Here is a 20413-nt window from a genome sequence, read left to right as displayed (position 1 = left end):
GGGTTACAGAATGGAGATGGCACCATCGACTTCAGAGAGTATGTGATTGGTTTGTCTATTCTTTGTAACCCAGCCAACACTGAGGAGACGATTCGGATGGCATTTAAGGTAAGTTCCATTTAGTATAAATCTACAAACCTGACAAATCAAGACTGACTGTAAGTCAGTTAGCTTTCAAATCATAAGTTTATAGCTTCAATCTGTTATGCAAATGTGAGTAATTCTCTTAAACCAATTGACATTTAGAGTGTGAAAGGGAGGGGAAGAATTGCAGGCATCATAGAGAAGGGTTTCAAAAGCCATCTGAAGGCACTAATGAATATGTAACTTGGCAGGCTAACTCCAAAAATGATTCAGCAGCTCTTGTAGTTTTTTTTGCCTGAGGTTTTTTTCTGCTGTGATTCTTCAATGTCACAATAGATGGAGTAATACCCTCTTGTGGGTCAAGCTTCACTAGAGTCATTGTTCTTAACAAAGAGGAAGGAGAAAAAAATTCAAGGGCTGTTCAGGACTGGCACATTGAAAACTGGGCTACATCTAAGAGCTGCTGGCTTGTCCTGTGGGCCCTGATAGTACAAGCAGTAAAGGAGCAGTAGCTCCTTTCACATCTCAGGTACATGCAGACAATATGTGACCAGGCATGCCCATGTTGTGAATCCTTGGCTCTTTTTTTAGTAGCTCTTTGACACAGATCCACTTGTTTTACCCATTAGTGTGGTCTTATGAACTCTTTTGAGAAATTAATTGGGATACCACTCATGTTCATTGTAAGCTTCCTAGTACTGATGCATACTTGGGAAGTACCACAGAGTTTTTGGCAATCCATTATATCCACTGGCTTCTTTTCAGATAAGCATTAGAGCTTTTCAAGGTGATTTGTTATTTTTTGGGGATGTTTTATCAGTATAGATTCCTATGAAGAAGCAAGTCTAGCAGCTATTGTTGCTGTTCCATTGTGTTGATTCCTACACTATAATGTTCAGTATGTTAACAGGTGTGCTGATAATAAAATCAGTAATTTGTTTTAATTTCCAGTTTCAACACAAAACAACTCATTTAGCTGGTAAAAGCCTGCTTCAGTCTAAAATGGAACTATGGGTTCCTCTTGCTATTTGTTTTCTGTGCCACTAAATGTCTTTTCTTTCACAATGGCAAAGTGTGCCTGTAGCAAGTATTTAAGAATTACAGCCGTCCATCCCTTGTATTTCTCCAGGGGTGATTCACAGCAGATGGTTTCTGTCATTGCACTGGGCAGGATGGGATGATCAATGTACATCAACTGCCTGCATTCCAAGAACCTGCATTCCAAATTCCTTGTTAATTACAATTAATTCCTTAGTGAGTGGTCAATCACATATACTAAAATTTAGGTATGTCAGAGCATAAACTATGAGCGCAAGTTTAATCTGACAGCAGATGTGCTATAACCTAATGAAAATGGAGACTAAAACCTAAGATGTTCCAGTAGAGACTGGCTGAATCCAGTAGACTCTTAGCATAGCTCATGGTGACAATAAACATACATCTTGGTTTATGTTTTATCAGTTTTGTATTATTTTTATCAGTGAACCAGTGCTGTGAGGTTTGTTTGTTTTGGTAGAATTCTATTCCCTGCTATAGCATGAACATTGCTTTGCAAAGTGTCTGCTTAGTCTTATTCCAGGCTCTTCAAATCCCAGGCATTGTTCACAGAGCTGCTGAGTGCTGGAAAGCCACGATGAGTGGCTCATGTGCACATAGGGTTCATAAGCAAAGTGATGCCAAAGTATTTCTACACATTCTGTCTCTCCAGCTCTTTGACATGGATGAGGATGGCACTATAACAGAAGATGAGTTTTCTTGTATCATTCAGTCAGCACTGAGGCTGCCTGAGCTTGATGTTTCTGTGCTCTTTAAAGAAATAGATACAGATGAAACCGGGAAGCTCTCCTATGGTAAGTTAACGTCCTTTTGTTAGAAAGAATACTCTGATAGTCATATTGGCAGGGACTTTCCTTTTTTAATTCCCTCAAATTCCCTGATGGTTCTCATGCCTTGTTTCTGGGGAGAACTGTTGAAGCAAAGACCTAGATACTTTGTATGATACTCTTGGGTTTTCTTAGAGGGAACTAACTGGAGATCAGCTTCAGTGAAAGAAGCAGGCACTGCAGTTTTCTTTGATTCTGTTGCTGCACTACAATATCTGTGTTTTTTAATGTTTTTCAGAGGAGTTCAAGAACTTTGCACTCAAGCATCCAGAATATGCCTCATTGTTTACTACATATATAGATCTGCAGAGACACCAGTCAGGTGTGTTTGAGGAGCAAGACACTGAGCCACCCAAAGGCAAACACAGCCCAGTTAGGAGCACAGCCCTGGTCTCAGAAACAACACCACTTGCAAGAAATAAAGTCTGTCCTCAAGGCAATGAGGAAGATATCTCAAGTACCTCTGACAAAAAGGATGACTGAGAAGAGTTAAATAATTCAGCTCTTGAATTTTACAGAATTTTTTCCCCAGCTGTTCATAAGCACAACTGATGTAAATTAGAGATGGAAGTTACAACTTCAAAAAAGTTTGGTTTTTTTTTTTTCATATCAGAAGGAGTTATTCCTTTTTGATTGTAAGGGGAAAACCACTGTTCAGTCCTTAATGTCACTATCACAGTACTGGGAATGTTCTTCAGTGTCTTCCAAGTTCATGCTTCCACAAAAGTAACAGGTGTGCTAAGAGGGGTACGAGGCTCCAGCACTGCAGTGACCTCTTGGAATGGAGACTGAGGAGTTCACTTGTCTCAAAACAAGTGGTATTTTTGGCACTGCTCAATTCCTCCAGATTCCCAACATGACTTAAGGGAAAAAAATTATGCTAGAATGTTATAATTTGCAGTATCTCTCAGCTATTCACAAGTTTCTGAGACACACAAATGAGTTACAGGAAGCTGAGACTTTAAGATTATGTTTTTTGGTTGTCCTTAGATTGCCCTTAACTACTTAGGAACCAGAAAGCCTAAGCTTCTGAACAAGACATTCTGGTTCACTGATGTTAACAAAAACCACATTAGGCCTAAAGGCTGGTGACAGATGGAAATGGCTGCACTTCTAACAACAAAAAACAAATTGGAATTCCAAGATAGTAGCTTGTAGTCTGGAGGAAAATGCAGACAGTAACACCTAAAATTAATGGACTGTTTCAAAATAAATACCATGTTGTTTACAGTAACAACTGTTCAGGATCACATTGGTAGGGGCATTTCAAGCTTCAGCGTATTTTTTTATTCTTGCAATTATCAACAGAGGAATGTGACCTTGTTCTGCAAAGCTTGAAAGGCAAATATGCTGTCAAACCATATTTCCAGTACTTAGTATCTATCTAAAGCTGTCTCCTAGAAAGTGTATTTGCATTACTGTGCCATTGCTCAGTGTTCTTGGGGCTTGGTTCAAAACCAAGCTCTTTCTAGTCAATGATTTGAATATGTTTTGCCTCAGTCCTCTAGTGTATTGGAAATTGGGCCTTTACCTTTTTCCATCCTTTATCTGAATGCACTTTATGCAGTATTTAAAATATATAGCTATTTAGGCAAATACTTCTCAATAAAAACTTAGAAGGGATTAAATGAGAAGATATTTTTGGATTAAAACTGAGATGAGCAAAGCCTAGACTGTCTAGTACCAATAATAACCAACTTTCAGCAGGTTTTCATATATGAAATGGTAACCTCTGCCTCTAAGTTATTGCTTGCAGTCTGGTCGCAAGTTCATTGCCATGTTTTACTTTCTCTGTTTATAATTGTGCCTCTGCTGATGCTTCGTGTTCTCAAAATAAATCTATATTTTTTAAAAGACTTTACTTGTACAACTGAGTCTTTTTATTTTTAGTACAGTGGGAAGGGTACTTTGTCTACCTTAAGGGACTGGGGGGAGCTTCCAGGAAATTATGCTTAACATGTCTTACCTTGGTAAACTCTGCAGCCTGAAGTTGGCATTTTCAGTTCTTTGTATGGTGGCACTTTGCTTTATGGTAGGACTGGAAGAGCGTGACAGGACCAATACTCTTCCAAAGATTTACTTCTGGTGACTGCCTCGACAAGAGGGATTATGATATAAAGGTCTGCAAATCCATGGAGAGAGAGTGCCATTTTTTAATGAAAAATAAGGCATCACCATTTACATGTAAAATGAGTGACCTCAACCACAGCTGAGATGTAACAATAATGGCTTTGAATACTGTCAACATTAGGAGAATATTTTCTCCCAATTAGAGGAGAAACAGGAATACAGTTAACTGGAATACATGTTAATTCTCAGCAAGGATGCTTTTACCTAGCATAACCAAAGTCTCAGCTTTTCAACCAGCAGTAATCTCTTCAAAGATTACTTCTATTCCAACCAGTAAGAAAAAAATGGGTAGGCAAAGTTGACAAAGGAAAGCACTTCAAGATCTGGGATGCAAAGGCTGCCCTACACACACTCCTGCTGAATCCAGCCACATTCAGCAGCAGGAGCTGTGCTGTCCAGTAGCACAGTATGTTTGGAGATTTTATAAAAATCTGCAAGTCACACAAGCCCTTTGCACTTACAGCTAAAAATATTATGTATATAAATCTACCTATCCCTGTAGTTAGAGGAAAGGCCACAAATGGGTTTGGTATGTAGCAGTGATTCAACCATGCTCTGAAGAGAAATTAGCTAAACACTAGAGACACTAACTCAATATACACACATCTGCTGGGTGTGCGGGAAGGGAATACATTAATTTCTAGGCATCATCGTGCCTCAGGGAGCTTTTAAAAGGACCAAACTAAAAGCAGTCTGCAATAAACAGGCATTACATTAAGTGGTAGAGCAGGAACTAAACAGAAGTAGAAGGTTAAAAATACTAAACAGAAAATGGTTCTCAATCAGGCATTGAGGGATGACACCTTTCTGCCTCAGACTTCCTGAGGTGTAAGTTTGTAAGTCTATGGGCTGCTTTAGGATCACTGTGAGTCCTGCACAGCAGAAAGGATGTTGTCACTGTAGAAATCATTTATTGAATCAGGACTTCTCTGTCTTGCTTTGACATGGATTTGATGGCAAGTCCTTCATGGATACAAAAATAAGACACTTTTTAAAGTGTATTTAAAGCAATCTTAACACAGGCAAGACAAGTCTATTACAAGAGGGAAACACAACTTACTCACAAGCATACAGGCTCATGGGATGCTGTTATCTATGAGGTTTGGTAACTATATATGCTATGAATAAATCTCATTTGCATTTTTTAATCTAGGCTCTTGCTTCTGAACACATGAAAGGCAATGCTGGGTCACCTAGAAAAGTGAACCTTCTTTGTACACCCTGGAAACAACAAAGATATAAATACTATAAGTTTAAGGAAGGTGAATTAACAGGGTGTCCACTGGCCACACCAGAGGTTAATTTCTGAGGCAAACATCTTTCAATCCAAGAAAATTAAAACTATTTGTACTTCCTTTGCTGCATCAGTGTTACTGCCTAAATAAGTAGAAACAGAGATGACACATCCAGGTTTCATGTCAGGTTATACCTCTGTAAGATCTGGCACTAAACTGCCAAAATCACATAATTCCTGGCTGGTTGCTGTCCATCAGAACTATGAGGAATAGTAACACTTTGATGGAAAGCATCTGAAAATGGCTCTCCTCACAGTCAATAACTGTGCAGCACCAATCAGAGGCACCAAACCATCAGTGACAGCTGCTCCTGAACTCTTGTGCTCATCTGCATCAGAACAAGTGAGGTGCCAAATCATATTCCACAATATTCCTGTGAGAGTTGCATCCTCTTCCCCATCAGCTTGCACCACGGCATGGGGATGCAGAGGAGGTGAAATTCTGTGATTCCTGAATGGCTTACAAGGGAAACTGCACAGCAGTTGTGTGCTCTGCCCATTCATCCCTTCTCAAGACCCCAGCAGGACTAAGAGCCCCAGGAGTCCAGCCAAGGCTTGTGTTGTGCGACAGCTCTACTGACCATTCATGGAAGAGCTGCACAGGGTAAGGGCTGCTTGGCCATATCTGCCATCTCCCTTGCAATTCCATCTAGAACAGAGTACTCCCTGGGCATCAGAAGTCTGAGAACCATTTGTCAAGACCTTGCTCCTATGGTGGTCAGCCCACCAGGGCCCTGTTCCTGGATAATTCCTCAGGCACCATGCCAGTGCAAATAAATATACACCATTCTGCCTGAGCAGGCTTCTCTTGCATAGGAGCCAAGAGCTACTCAGAGCCTGTGGATGTGAAAAATCAGGGCCTGAAGCTTAGAAACTAAATGTAAAAAATGTCCCTACATATCCAAACACACCCCCACCGGACAGTGCTGTGAACTGTTTGACCACAGCCTTCAGCAAGGAATGCAGCCTGAGCTTTCCTGCTGAGAATTACACAGCTCTCACTTTGAGATTGCCACAGGAGAAATTCTAAGGAAAGGCTTGGGAGGTTGGTAGCTACACTGTGTGTGATTTACTGGAAGATTGGACTCTGGTCCAAGTCCTTTGGCTTACCATTTTCCCTTTTGTTTTTCATCTCTTGAAACAACCTGCCTTTCTCTCCACTTTGTCCCTCCACATTTCCACCTAAAACATATTAAAAGTTATATTCCACAATGATTAAAGTTAAATTTTAAGGTTGAAACATAAAAATTACCAAATTTGGTGGGGTGCAGGGGCACATGCAGTATTCAGGTAACTACTTTTACTGGTCTGCAGTAAGAGCAAACTTGTCAAAGGTTGCAAGGGATTTTAATGACATTGACTTAATTAATTTTAAACCTTTACTCAATGAAATAACATTTATTAGACTGACTAGCAGTAGGGAGACGTTTGTCAGCAGTGCTTAAGTTTGCAGACTCTCTGTTACTATACATAGCCAGAGAGGCAGAAAGTAAACATCTTATAGGATTAGCAGCTATGTTCATAGCTGAGATGAAATTTGAACATTTCATTAGTATAAGATTAATTCTGACATTTCATAAAGCCAAAATGCAAACAATAAAATGTGTCTGATATAAATACAGTATGCAGCACTTACTCAGATAAAGTTCAAGAAGCACAGCAGGTTTAGTACCATGACAAAGGAAATACAGGAGGGTCATTTAAGGACCCAACTTCTGCTAAGCACTTCAGTGTATGTTTAATCCTGTAGGTATCAACCAGATGCTTTGTACTTATCAAAAGTAGATAACAGTACTAATAATCAGAAAACAGGAAAATATTCCATGGCTAGTTATTTTAAGGATGCTGAGAATTGCATCACCATCATCAAGAAACACAGTACCACAACTGATTAAGTTTTATTTGTTATGCCATCCCCTCAGTTTGGGATATTCTGTTATAATAGAAAATACTTCATTACCTTGGCTAAGCACTACTTTTAATGCCCCTTCTTATTGCAACAGGTTGAAAGTAAATATATGTCCTTCCTCTATTCTGACTTCATGATTTTTCTTGGTTTTCATGCTATTACATGCTTTACCATGCTGATAATAAATCAATATTAACTTTTTTCATCTGTTAACTTTTATTACAAGTTTTATTCCAGGAAATAGTTGAAAATCTTTCTTTTCAAGATTGAAAGTTATATGTTAGAAAGAGGTTCAAGCAAGGCTCACCTCTAAAGCTGCAGCTGTGTGTGCATTGCTTTGTTCTATACTGGGCACAGGTAAGAGCATTCGTATGAAGGAGTGAGCATTAACCAAGTTAAACTTGCCATTAAAGGCCTCCACAAAGGAACACTGCCTTGCCCATTTAATCCACTGCTCAATAAGTTCTCCTATTAGAAAAGTTTTTCTTCTAGTCTAGCCTGAATACTTTTGCAGCTGAAGTGTTGTGTTCACCTTGCTCAAGGAGAATTGATTAATTTCTATTTTTCTGCTGGGTAACTATTTATAACTGCACATACCTATATCCAGATCTTATCATCAGGCCTGTTTCACTCTTGCCTCTCCCTTTCTTTATTCAAAAAGCAAAATATCTTTCTGTTTTGTTTTTTTTCCTTCATGGATTGAACTTTTTAGACTACTGATAATTTCCATTTGGGTTCTCCAGAGAGAGAAGCTCTCAGCTCCAGACCTACCATTCCTCAGCAGGCAAGAAGACTTTCTGTAGTTTGTAGTCAATGCTCCTGTTATACTCACCCAGTGCAAAGCTTTGCTTTTTAAAACCAACACAGCATTGCCCAGTGTAGAGCTACCTCTGATCTAATTAACTGCTCCCCCCTTTCTCTCTTCCTACAGCTGCTCATTCCTGCCTACTGCAGTATCTTAGTTTTATCCTCATGGAATTTAAATAACAGGTTTATCAATAGCATTTTGATCAACTCAAATTATTGTTAAGAAGAGCTTTCTTATTTAAAAAAGCTCCTTTATTTCCCTTTTGTTAAGGGCATCATCTTCCTAAAACTTCACTAAGCATCTGACAGTGCACTAGGAGCAAAGCTTCTACAGATTAGAGACACATGATGAAAGCTTAGAGGCTATCATTGTTCAAAAGTAATAATTTCCTTTTCAAAGATAAACATCAGCCTTGCAGACAAAGATAAGGCCAAGTGCACAATTAGATACACAAGTCTGTGTTTCTGCTCATATCTCCTGATATCAAAGATTGCAGGAAAATTCAAAGTGTTTTCTTAAGATGTAAAAAAGAAATGAACAGGAAAAAGTGTAGGAGACTAGAAGGAGTCACCCCAGAACTGCCAGCAGCTTTTGGAAAAGCTGTTTTCCCTAATGACGGAAGTCTTTGAAACAGGAGATAACCAGCCATGAACTGCAGCAGCCATTCAAAGCAGAAATCATTTCAAATGTTTACATTTTGTCCACTGGCCTTTGGAATGAAAGCATGCCAAATTCCATCATGCTATTTAATCACGTCCTTAACAGCCCATCTCTTGTGAGCAGAAAAGTATATTGTCAATATACACAGTGGGATAGAAACAGTGTCATTGTCACCCATGTGGTCTAAGTTCAGGTTTGAACTATTATTAACTCAAAGCTGCACTAAACCTAAAACAACCTTTGAAATAAACACCGGCAGGCGCCATTCTTTCTACCTTTGGTATTACCAAATTTAAAGCAAAAGTCTATGCTTTATATAGTGCAAACTTCTCTTTTAGTATAAAAGATACTTAGTGGACCGAAGAGAACCAGCCCTTTGGACAACAAGTGCTAGGAGACACCTTTTACAATACTCTCTATTATTATTCACTTTATTAAAATGGACTTTGCAGCTTAAGCAGAAGAAACAACCATTGAAGTATTGTATAAAGCACATAAGAGCAGCTTCCACCTTTGCTGGCTATTTAACAGTTTATAAATAGACAAAGCAAAAAGAAAGCAACTACCCTGCCAAAGTTGCACAGGAGAGCACTGGTATAGCAAACATAGAAACACAAGAGCTGTGACTCATTAATTACCTATGGGCACTCATGGTGTTCCAAACCCTGTAGTTCGTTTGACATTTTTTGCTTTAACACTCCTACTCTTTTTTTTTCAGATGCAAGAAGGTGAAATCAACATCAGACAACGAAAAGCACAGATTAAACAGATTTGACAGTTATGGCAATATGATGCATTTAGACTCTTTTAACATCTTTTTCCCCATCAAAATACTTGCACCTCTAACCCACAGCTCACTCTGACTTGCTTGCTGTCTCTAGGCATTTTTGTGATACCAAGCCTGATTCTTCCCACCATGACTCAGGGCATGCCAAGGTGCAAGGGAAAGACATCTCAGCTCTCTGTACAGTTACAGGGGTACAGCAGCAAGCTCTGGCCCAGCAGCCAGGTCAGTGTCTGACCTTCTGGTGGAGCCTGTCTGTCTCCATTTTCTCCTCTTCCAGCCTAATGTGAACAATTTCGCAGCAGACAAAAAACCCCTCCCCTCCACCTAATCTCTTATTATTTTCCCTAGTGGAGTCCATCTAGCTTACATCAAAGAACTGGTCTCGTTAAGCCATTGTTTTATAAATCTCCTAATATTTTTCCTATCCATAATACAGAAGACACTGCTGATAGAAATATGTCAACAGGAAGACAAACAGGCAGCATTTGACATGCTATTAGTCTAAGTCTGGGTGGATAAATAAATCATGGATCACATATTCACAAGGGGGAAAACATTGTTTATTTCCAGTGGATTTATTACGCACACATCTCCCGTACAGCACAGTGACAAAACACACCCCACAAAAAAGGATGTCACAATGTACCCGAGAAAGGACTGTTGATGCAACCAGGACAAAGTATTCTCTCCTTAGGAAGGGCTTCAGTCTCTTGGGAATACATCACACTGGCCACACAAAATGAAGACAGCTGGAAGTGTCCTTCAGCTATATCACTGTATATGGCAGGGTAATTCATCAAGGCTGAATCATTCCTAAACACTGGATGTTTCTCTGGAAGTAATTTGTTTTATAAGTGCAATAAATATTAAGTATTTCACCCCTTTCTTTAGAATATTGCAAATTCCCACTCTATTCTTAGATGAAAAATATATGCTAATCCAGTCTGATTCTGAATCAGGCCTACCCAAAAGTGTGTCCCACCATCTCCTAAATGAGGAAATACAAAATAACTTCATGATATTGTTAGCCATCTACCATGCTCACCATGTTCTCCATAACAAATGATACTGATACTGCAAAACTGAACCCAATTTATTTTGGTGACACTTCCTAATTAAGAACAGCAGTACAGAAACCACCTTGGCAATTGTTTCAGATGCAACCTTAGCTATAAAAAAAGCTAGGATTAAAAGGTTAGCATCTCTTCTCTTTAAAAGGGCACTTTGCAATCAGGTCACCCAAAATCTAAGGAATATACATACAAATATGGAGTCTTCAGTTAAAAGAACTTCATAGCTGTAGTCTTTACTGGTGTAGTAGACCATCAAAATAAAATATTTACATTCGTCTTAGAAGTTTGTCATTACACAGGTGCCTGTAACCCACTGGTGCCATCCACTTTCATCAAGTGGGGAATGATTAAAAAAAATCAAGAGCTCTTCTTTATTTTTCAGAAGTAGCTACTTCAGAGGAAGTGTCTCAGATAGGTAAAAATTTACCTTGATCTCTAGATAAATGCTGTGTGGAAGTATTCAAAGACAGAAGGTCATTTTGTTTAAAGGGCAAAGGTGCCCCTGTGCCTAATGTACCATATTACAAAAGCTACCTAACAAGTATCAATAAAATACATTTTCAGTCTGTTTCTTCAGAAAACACAGCCCAGGGCACAAAGATGATGTGATAAAAGAGAAGAAAATCCCTATTAAATCCATTTTAATTGTGAAAATAAGCTCTCTGGAGGACCTAAGCACAGGGCTGGTAAGAAAGCACAAACCTCTCTTCCTCCACTGCTTTCCTAGGGCAAACAAAGACTGATGAGAAGCCAGGCATCCTTCACAGCCCTTGTGGAAGAACAACTTCCATCCTGGTAATTAGGCAAGCAGAGGCACAGCAGAGCAGCACAAGACAGACCTGTGGGCTCACGGGAGTAAGCCAGGGAGTTTCCAGGCTGCCCTGCAGTGGGGGCAATGCAAGGGGTTTGCCCCCAGTGCCAGGAACCCTGAGCACCTTCTGTGCTGAGAGCCTCGCCTCTGCTCGAGGAGCTCGTCTCATTGGTATGGCACAGTCCCACACTGAGCTGCATTTTGCTGCTGAGGATCAGGGCTGGCTCACAAGGCTGTGTGTGTTGGCTCTTCTCCATCAATGGCAACTTCTGTTCATCCTTTCCTTATTCAGGCCTGGCTGAGGGAGCACTGCCACCGTGCCGTATTTTGCTGTGACCTCCTCTTGCTTCTACTGTAACTAGGCAATGTTCATCACCACACTCATCTTTGGGTTCTCATTAATTGATAAATGCTTCAAAAGCCAGGGCTGCTGATCCCTGAATCCACTCATCATGAGAGAACATCTAATGAAGAACTTTAATGGAACACATTCAGCCCTGGGTTACACCACAGATTGTCTTCCACAGCTCAAGCCTTACTCACCAGTCTTGCCACATAGCTACAATCACATATTGTTTCCCCTACTCTTTGACTGAATAAAAATACTTTTAAAGATCCCACACCTTCCCCCTCCAACCCAAAAAAAGAGGAAATACTAATCACTAACCTAAACCACAGCCTTCCAGGAAATATTAATGCTGTTCCAGCAATATTAATGCTAAAATCATGGTAACTTTTGTTGGATAATTATTTCACTCAATGTCTGACCACTAGCAATCTGACAGTTTCTCAGAAGCAGATGAAATAAGATCTCCTCACTACAGGGAAAGGTATCCCTCATTTGTTTGTTTTAGATATCATTCAACTCAAACTCAACTGCATCTCTTTAGAGAAAAGTTAAAGGTGATTTTTTGTACATATTACAGGCAAATGCTCACCATTACAAACATGTGGGTTTTTCCTAAGAAACTCTAAATAAAATCATACATTAATTATGTTATCAGGATCCTTCCCTTACTGCAATTCAATAAAGATAACATAGCAAATTTTAACAAATTCAGCAAAGTGCAAGGAAGATTCAAAGAATGGTTGCTTCATTCCTGCAAAAGGAACCAATTAAAAACCCAGCACTAAAAGGAATTTTGAATGTATTGCTCTTGAATGAAACAATGTTTGAAGAAGGAAATGAATTTGTTTATGAGACACATTGTTGGCCTTGCTGAGTTTTACTACCACAGTTTTCCTCCAAGAGGAAATACATTATTAAACAAGAAAGAAGAAAGCCCCTATCAATCCCAGTAAAGCAGCCTAGTGCTAATGTCAGCAATGACATGGCAGGGTTCTACAGAGTTTTATTTGGTATTCTAAATTATAAATCCTCCAGAGCTTCCAAAATCAATTTTACATCCAAATTCCTGCCAAAAGGTTGGGATTTTGATGTGAGCTTATTGCATGTTCTTATCTGATTATTTTTTTAACTTGAATTCTTTATAGTTTGGACTGGCCTTTATTTTGGGCATTTTACAGACCCTATAACAACAGGGGCCAAACCCCACTAAAATACAAATATTAATTTATTCAGCACAGAAACCTGACCTTTTTATGTACATTTTTGGAAGCTGCATTATCAGGTAGATCTGCCAAGAAACAGAACCCAGAAAATAGGTCCTACAAACTGTATACCAGAATCAGAAAATTACATTGTATGATAATGAACTAGCACAGTTAAGGAAGCATCAGTACTGCTTTAGTGGTTCCTAAAAGTAAAAAAACTGAATTAGTGTGCCATCAGAGCTGTGCTGTTATACCACAGAAACACAGCACAAAGCTTCCAGCACCCCTCTGTTCCTGGCCTCAGACTCGTTCCAGTAAGAAGTCTGTGCCCTGCTGCTGCCTCTGTAGCTCTGACCCATTTTCTCCTTCTCCCTGTAGGGTCTGGAACAAAGTTTTGCTGAGATCAATGCAGAAGAGGGAAGAAAGAATGAGGATAAGAGAAAATAAGGAAAAGTATAAGATAAATACTATAGGACTCATCGGTGGTCAATGTTAATTATTAATTGATTGAGAAAGAGAATACTGAAGTGCTGTCACTGCATTAAACCCTGTTTGTGCCTCCTTGCAGACACACAGATCAAGAGCTGCAGGGATGAAGCCCATAGGAAAGAGGAATGCTGAAGACAACTGCAGCAATTCTGTACCAAAAAAAACAAAGCAGACAACCTAGTCACTGACCTAGATGTTGTAAAATATGGATAGTTTGGCTTTCAGTAGCCCTCTCCCTGATGAAGTTTGGACCACACCAACTTCATTTGGTTCTATCTTATTTTTTCTCTTCTAGTCTTGCTAAATCAGCATATACTGGCATAATAACTATGTGAACAGTAGAGTTCACACAGTAGATGTTCTTCAATGTAGAGTTTTCCTTCCAATTTTGACCTAGGGTCTCCTAGAGCACAGCTCTGATGAAGAAAAAAAAGTATATAGGAAGAAGTTTGCAACTCTCAAACAACTCATCCTCCCATCCTCAAACTCCACCATGATTTTCTCCTGACTTGTTAAGTTGTTGAAAGGGCTCCTGTGCTAACTGGAGCTCAGAGTCCAGCAAACACACTCACCTTCTTCCAGACTAAATAAACAAGTCAGCTCTTAGCTGCCAGCACACAGTCCTAACCAAGCAGTGCCTACCCCTATTTTCTTTCTTTCTTTTGTTTTACTCTCTGATGAAGAAAAACAAGACAAGAAAACAGGAGAAGCCATGTTTCCCAACTTTCTCTGGAAGTTTTGGGTCTAGCTCTGCTCACTTGCATCAGACTGCCTCAGCTCAGAGCCTCTCCTTCTGCAGTGTGTATGGAAGCTCAAGGCTGATCCTTGCCCAAACTAATATTTAACAACAACCTGCCATTAATCTAAAAGCTTCTTTGAAGGATTAGGAGTGAGGATGTACAACTTACTGTTCTGTGATAATTTTGGACCTTGACCACAAGGAGTTATACATTTGGACACCAAGAGATTGCAGCATGAAAATCTTCAGAAAGTGAGAGATATTTTTCTATGTTGGTGTAAATCTGAATGTTCCATTTTTCCTTCAGAATATGATGTCTCACAAAGAATGTCTCAGGGTGATTAATCTTCTGGTATCACTACTATTTCAGAACATAAACTAAAGGTTTAGCTGGCCAAAGCAACATCATATTTTTAATTACATAATTTTATGTTTAGACATTTCTATGGTTATGGTTGCTGAGATGCAAGAAAATTACTTTGATTAAGAGCAACTTGAAAACTAAATAATCACAGCAAGGAAGAATGACTGCATGTTTACCTGCTGGTTACATCTCAGCTCATTTATTTGAAAGGAAGTAAGAAAAAACTGATTCTTCTATGTCTAGCTTCAAAATCAAAATTTTCATTTCCCTTTCTTTTGCATCAAAAATTCCTCCCTACTGAGGACAAGACACAACCAGACAAAAATTCTTACTGGCTTCAGCAGATCTGCATGGATTTAGTAGGTCACTAAAGTTTTAGTTCCTGAAAGTGGCAGAGACAGAAGATGTCTGGTGTGCGAGAGGGTGGCTGTCAGAGCAATGTCACAGGCAGAAGCATCTTCTAATATCAGTTCTTCTATTAATTAGTGCCACATCAAATCTTAACTAAAACATTATCTTAACATTTCCTAAACTTTGACTGCTTGACTTTGCACCCAGAACTGACCTGTAGCATAGCTATCCACAGGTCTCAGCTATCTGCTTTAAATCAGCGTATTTGCTGCACCATTAGGGAAGTTTGCTCTTCCTCATTTTCAAAGGTGATGTCTTTAATTTCTGTGGGAATCGACTGAGCCTTTTCAGGGTCTGCAGTGCCTGCCTGAGCAGAGCCCAGCCCCGGCAGCAGCAGCTCGGCGCGGATCGCCCCGCTCCCTGCGGGCTGCAGGGAAGCACATCCAGCAGATGGAGCTTCAGGGCAGCCCAAAAGCTGCTCTCCGCCTCTCCTGCCGCGGATCCTCGGAGCGCTGCGCCCACCGCATCCATCCCCGCATCCATCCCCGCATCCATCCCCGCATCCATCCCCGCGGCAGCAGCCGGGCGGAGCGCTCCGAGCCCAGCGCGAGTTTCCCTTTTAGCAGCCCAGCAAAGCCGGTCTGGAGAAGCCCGAGCCCTGCCCAGGACACTGCTCTGCTCCCCGGTGCCGCTGCCATGCGGGACACGGGGAACACACCCGGCTGCAGCCGGGGCCAAGCGGCCCCTGCCCGGCTGCAGGAGCCGTGCGAGCGCCCGTCCCATTTAATACACGCACACCCAAAGCTCCAGGCATGAGAGCTTGAGCTCGCTTTGCTAGAGGGGCCCTGAAGCACTGATTCAATTTTTTAATGTATCTTTTTTCATCCTTTGCAAAACAAGGTAAATTCCTAATGAAACTATTTGTGCATGGTCTGGAAATGGAGAAATGGAATTAGGAGTTGAGTAATAACAGGGAGATCCTGTCTTCTACTACCCTGCAGTATTTCCAGCTACATTAAATGCATACACAAGTTTGTTTGAAGTTGCTCGCAACTTGTAAAGTTTTCCTCTGACTTTTAAAAAAACACTTCTAACTAGAAAAGTATGTTGTTCTTCATTTCACAGCCTTCTCCAGTACCTCTGCATTTGCTAATGCTCAGGCACTGGGTGTCTCCAGAAGGAATTTGCTGTCTCCTACATCACTGGCCAACATTTTGGGTTTTCCTGCTTCTTTTAACACACATGCACACACACACTGCACTCCAAAAGCCTCATCTGCTCGTGAAATGTGGTTGTTACAATGCAGCCTTTCCTTTGAATCCTTGAGGTGAACAGCAGAGATAGATACAGGTACATGTGAGGCAGCCCTGTGGGTCACCTGTGGTTTTCAGTGATAAATTACTGTAGATGCACAAATTAACACAGAGGTGGCTAATTGTAATTTTCTGCTTCTCACATAGAAAATACAACCCCTCCTTCACATCCCCCAACACCCCCCAGGGCTCTGCTGATTTGGAAATTCATAGCCACTGCACCTAAGGAAATCAAGTGTCCATAGTCCCTACCATATTTAGGACATAAAAGTTAACTTGTTTTACTTAGAGTTGCTTTTTTGCAAGTCCACCTTCCTTCAATTCAGCTTCTTGCTTCTAACCTTTCAGCTTATCAGCATTGATTTATTTAATATAAAGTAGTGAGGTTACCTTAGATCAATTATACCTTTTTTCTGTGCAATTTCCAATGCTTAATACATCTGTTACTGCTCAGCCGCAGGGACAACTTGTCCAGCTGGATCCTAAATTATTTCAATCCTTAATTCAATTGTATTTTTGCCACAGCCCAGCCAATGAGCATAATTCTTTTATGGCTAAGAAGCCTCTTTAGAAATAATCCAATAGCCCATATTAAAATATAGGTCATTGTGAAAACTGCCAAGTGCCCGACTTGTCATAACTTTGAGGATAGGCTCTGAGTCTCCTTTGGCATTGCTGATTCTTTCAGTGCTTGGAGGCTTAATTTTAAAACAATCAGCTCAACAAAAACAATTTACTTAGAACTGTCCAAACTACTCAATGTTAGCTGGAAAGCTAAATTGCTACTTGGTGTTGCACTTGGATAAATGCTACAACTAAGGGCAACTGGAGGTTTCCAAGCACTAAATCAGTTCACAGCTTGTGCCTGTTGCTATAGACCTGCAAAGGTTTTGGACATTAAAAGCAAGTAAAACCCACTCAAACCTATATGTGAGGTGAAGACACCTGTAAGATGAATGTGTAAACCTTCATAAGGCAAAACATACAAAAAGTTCTTAAGCTCTGGGGAGAAACTGTTTTTTGCTCTTCAGCTAATACCCATTATGAGACTTGAATCCTTTCAAAAGTTTATATTTTAGAGATTCCTTTTCTCCTAAGAGAAACAAATAATTGGTCTTTTCAGTGTTTTAGAGGAAAGTATTTTTAATTAGCTACTGGATTTTTGTTTTTCTGTCTCAAAAACATGGAATCACAGTATCAAAAGGTTAAGGAAATCAGTTGCCTTAGGACCACTAACAGCCACAATGGTCTTTTTCTCAAGTAACAGCAATGGAAATACCACTGCCTCTAGGCAAATTAGGTGAATCTAACTTTTTCTTTGTCCTTGTGGATGTCCAGCACCCAACTGTCGTGTGAACCTCTGCTTGCACACATTCTCTTAGTGAAAAATCAACTTTATTTAGCATAATTTGAATGTTTCTGAGCACTCTTAGGAAATGAGAATTCTCAAAAATGAGAAACAGAACTTAGATAAGTGAGGCTTTTATTTCCACATCTCCTTTCCACACATTATTCTCACTGACCACAGAGAGTTCTGTTTCTGTACCAAAGGAAGAAATTTGATCCCAAATATTTGGCCCAGTAGAAAGCACAAATGACTAATAATTTAAATGTTTTAACTCTTTGTTTGGACTTTATTGTTATCAGTGAAATCAGCTACTTTGCATTTGGAAAAAGAATTCATCCTATTGTGCCTTCAGATACAGGTGCATGATCCCTCTTAAGCTGAATGAGGCTACATAAAGATTGACTTTGAATGTTCAGTGATCAGGATAGTATACAATAAACTTAACATCAGTGGCCTGTATTAAGGTACTTATTTTTAGTTAAGCAAGATATCAAGCTCATTCTCAGTCTTTTTTTGCAGCCTGCACAATTGGACACATTTTATTTGCTGTACAAGCAGCGATATCAGCAAGAGACTGGCAGCAAAAGAAAGGACAGGTCCTCCCAGCAAGTAAGAACAGATTGCTTCTGGCTTTTTGTTTAGTCTTTTCAACAGGAGGAAAATAACACCCAGCACCTTGCCATCACCAGTGCAGTTAAAAATCACCTTAGAAACATACAAAATTCAGCAATATCACTGGATATTTTGAGTCATCTTCCAGTCCAGCTTTGGACATCAAGCGAGGGGTCTTGTTCAGGGTCTGCAGATGACAGAAATTATTAAGTATCTTAGAAAAACCTTGATTTAGGCAGATGCAAATAATGCTATGACCACATGGAGCTCCCAAGTTAAAACAATTTTCACAAATTCTACCCACAGGTGTATAAGCACAGAAAACTCCTACATGCAAAACCAGCTTCCCAAAGGAAGACAGATTAATCTGGTACCTTTTTCTCATAACTGCCTTTTATAAAAGCAAGAAAAATGAGGTAGATATTAATCTATCACGACTTCACAAAAGTAGCAGTTACGATGACATTTGTAATTGTTAGTCTGAGCAGAAGACATGGAGATAAATAGAATTGTTAAGACAGGAAAGGAACTGACTAAAGAGGATATAATACTATGTTGTGCTGTAAGGATAATTACAGGCTTAGAGTGAGATTACCCATCTTGAAAGATCTGTTAGTGGGAATGATTTTATTAAATATTTGCATTAATAATATGCACCCAAAAGTTTGTGTTTGCTAATGAAATTTGGAGATGATGAAGTTGGCAGGCAACATTTAATCAGTGAAGAATGGGACTCACAGAGGGAAAAAAAGGAAACCTAGCATAACAGAGATGGGATGGAAGCAAACAGAATAAAATGGTAAACCTGGTCTTGAAGAATTAGGGAAGTGACAGAAGAGAATGACTTGGGTGTTTATAGCCTGTCTGTGGACAGATGTGAAAAAGGCAAGTGAGGACTCCTTCTCATTAAAATCTTGGCTGATAATCTTGGGAATTATTACTATTTCACTAAAGGTTGGTAAGACTTCATCTAAAATCTAGGCCATTTTTGCTCAAGAAAGGTTTATTCCAACCAGAAAAGAGAAAGATTACACTGATATATAACCTGGTGAACCCAGAGGAAGGACTGCAGCAGAGCCAACTGTACTGGTTCTCCGACTGTTCAAAGCAGAGATGAGGTCAGTGTGTGCCCTTGCTCCCTTTTGGACCCTTGCTCCCTTTTGGACCCTGGCACCCTTTGGACCCTGCACCCACTTCTCTTCTATTGCACAAGCCAAGATAAGGGAGGAGTGCACCTCATGCACAGTCAGACTGAAACTGGGAGTGCTCCCAGTTCCACCCCACTTACATGCAGCTTTGCAAGTCTCTCATACAGCTATCTCTGAGAGAAAGCCTGGTGCTAGAGCAGCAGCAGGACCCAGTGATCCAAAACAGGTAGCAAGAAATAATATGCTGAAGCTGAAACTCAGCTACTGTGTGAAATGTTCCAAAGGAGATTTAAATATTTAAAAGACACTAAGTGCTAATAAACTGGAAAGGGGTCAAAGGGAAGTGAAAAAGTCATGCCTATAGAGAAGGGGCAGTGGTGTAATTATGAGGGTTAAAAACTGCTGGACTTCAGTGTCCTCCTCTCCACACACACATATTCTATACATTAGAAAATCATAAAGATGCCATGGGACAGCTTCCTTGGGTGACATTGGTGGTCTCATGAAGGTCATCTGGCGCCAGAGGCAGCAGATCCCAGGTAAGAGGTAATTTGCAGGTGTGTATTTGTGACAATCTCAAGCAATTGGATAGAGAAGTTACAAAAGCTATTACCCTGAGAAACAGGGAGAAGCTTTGCCTTCCCCTAGAAGTTGGCATTCTTGCATGAACAGAATACCAAAATACCGTGAAGGTTTTCTGTAATATTTATTTTCAGTCTGAAGACAGTTTGTAACATGACAGACACTGTCAAAATGCAGGGTAGGACCAACCCAAACAAGCTCTTCTCAGTGCAGAGATGCATTTCTTTAGCTCTAGGGAAGAGATACTATGACAGCAGCCAGCTAACAATAAAACACGGAAGTTTTAAATACTAAATAAACATTACATTTGGAATGACATTGTGATTTTAGAGACACTGTGAAGCAAACCTGCCCAACCCACTCTTAGAAGTCCAGGAAGCTGGGGCTGATATATCTACTGTCATTAAAAGATTCCCAGCACAGTCCATGGCATGGCATCCTTTACCTGCTAACCTAGAAAGATGGGCACCCCTG

At 40.1% G+C, this 20413-nt stretch overlaps 1 protein-coding gene across 1 annotated transcript in view; it reads left to right on the top strand.

Annotated features, from left to right (window-relative positions):
- The window catches only part of LPCAT2 (lysophosphatidylcholine acyltransferase 2), a 30721-nt gene extending 26897 nt beyond the window's left edge, over positions 1-3824 (top strand). The window contains exons 12-14 of the mRNA XM_064387216.1: positions 10-108; positions 1793-1934; positions 2206-3824. Coding sequence (XP_064243286.1) covers positions 10-108; positions 1793-1934; positions 2206-2450 — 486 coding nt within the window. The 3' untranslated portion in view covers positions 2451-3824. The remainder of the gene's footprint in view (positions 1-9; positions 109-1792; positions 1935-2205) is intronic.
- Positions 3825-20413: the final 16589 nt, after the last annotated feature.

This window comes from Passer domesticus, chromosome 12 (genome assembly GCF_036417665.1).
Source record: "Passer domesticus isolate bPasDom1 chromosome 12, bPasDom1.hap1, whole genome shotgun sequence".
NCBI lineage: Eukaryota > Metazoa > Chordata > Aves > Passeriformes > Passeridae > Passer > Passer domesticus.
The sequence above is the reverse complement of the archived record's forward strand: the minus strand, read 5'-3'. Positions and strand labels throughout refer to the sequence as shown.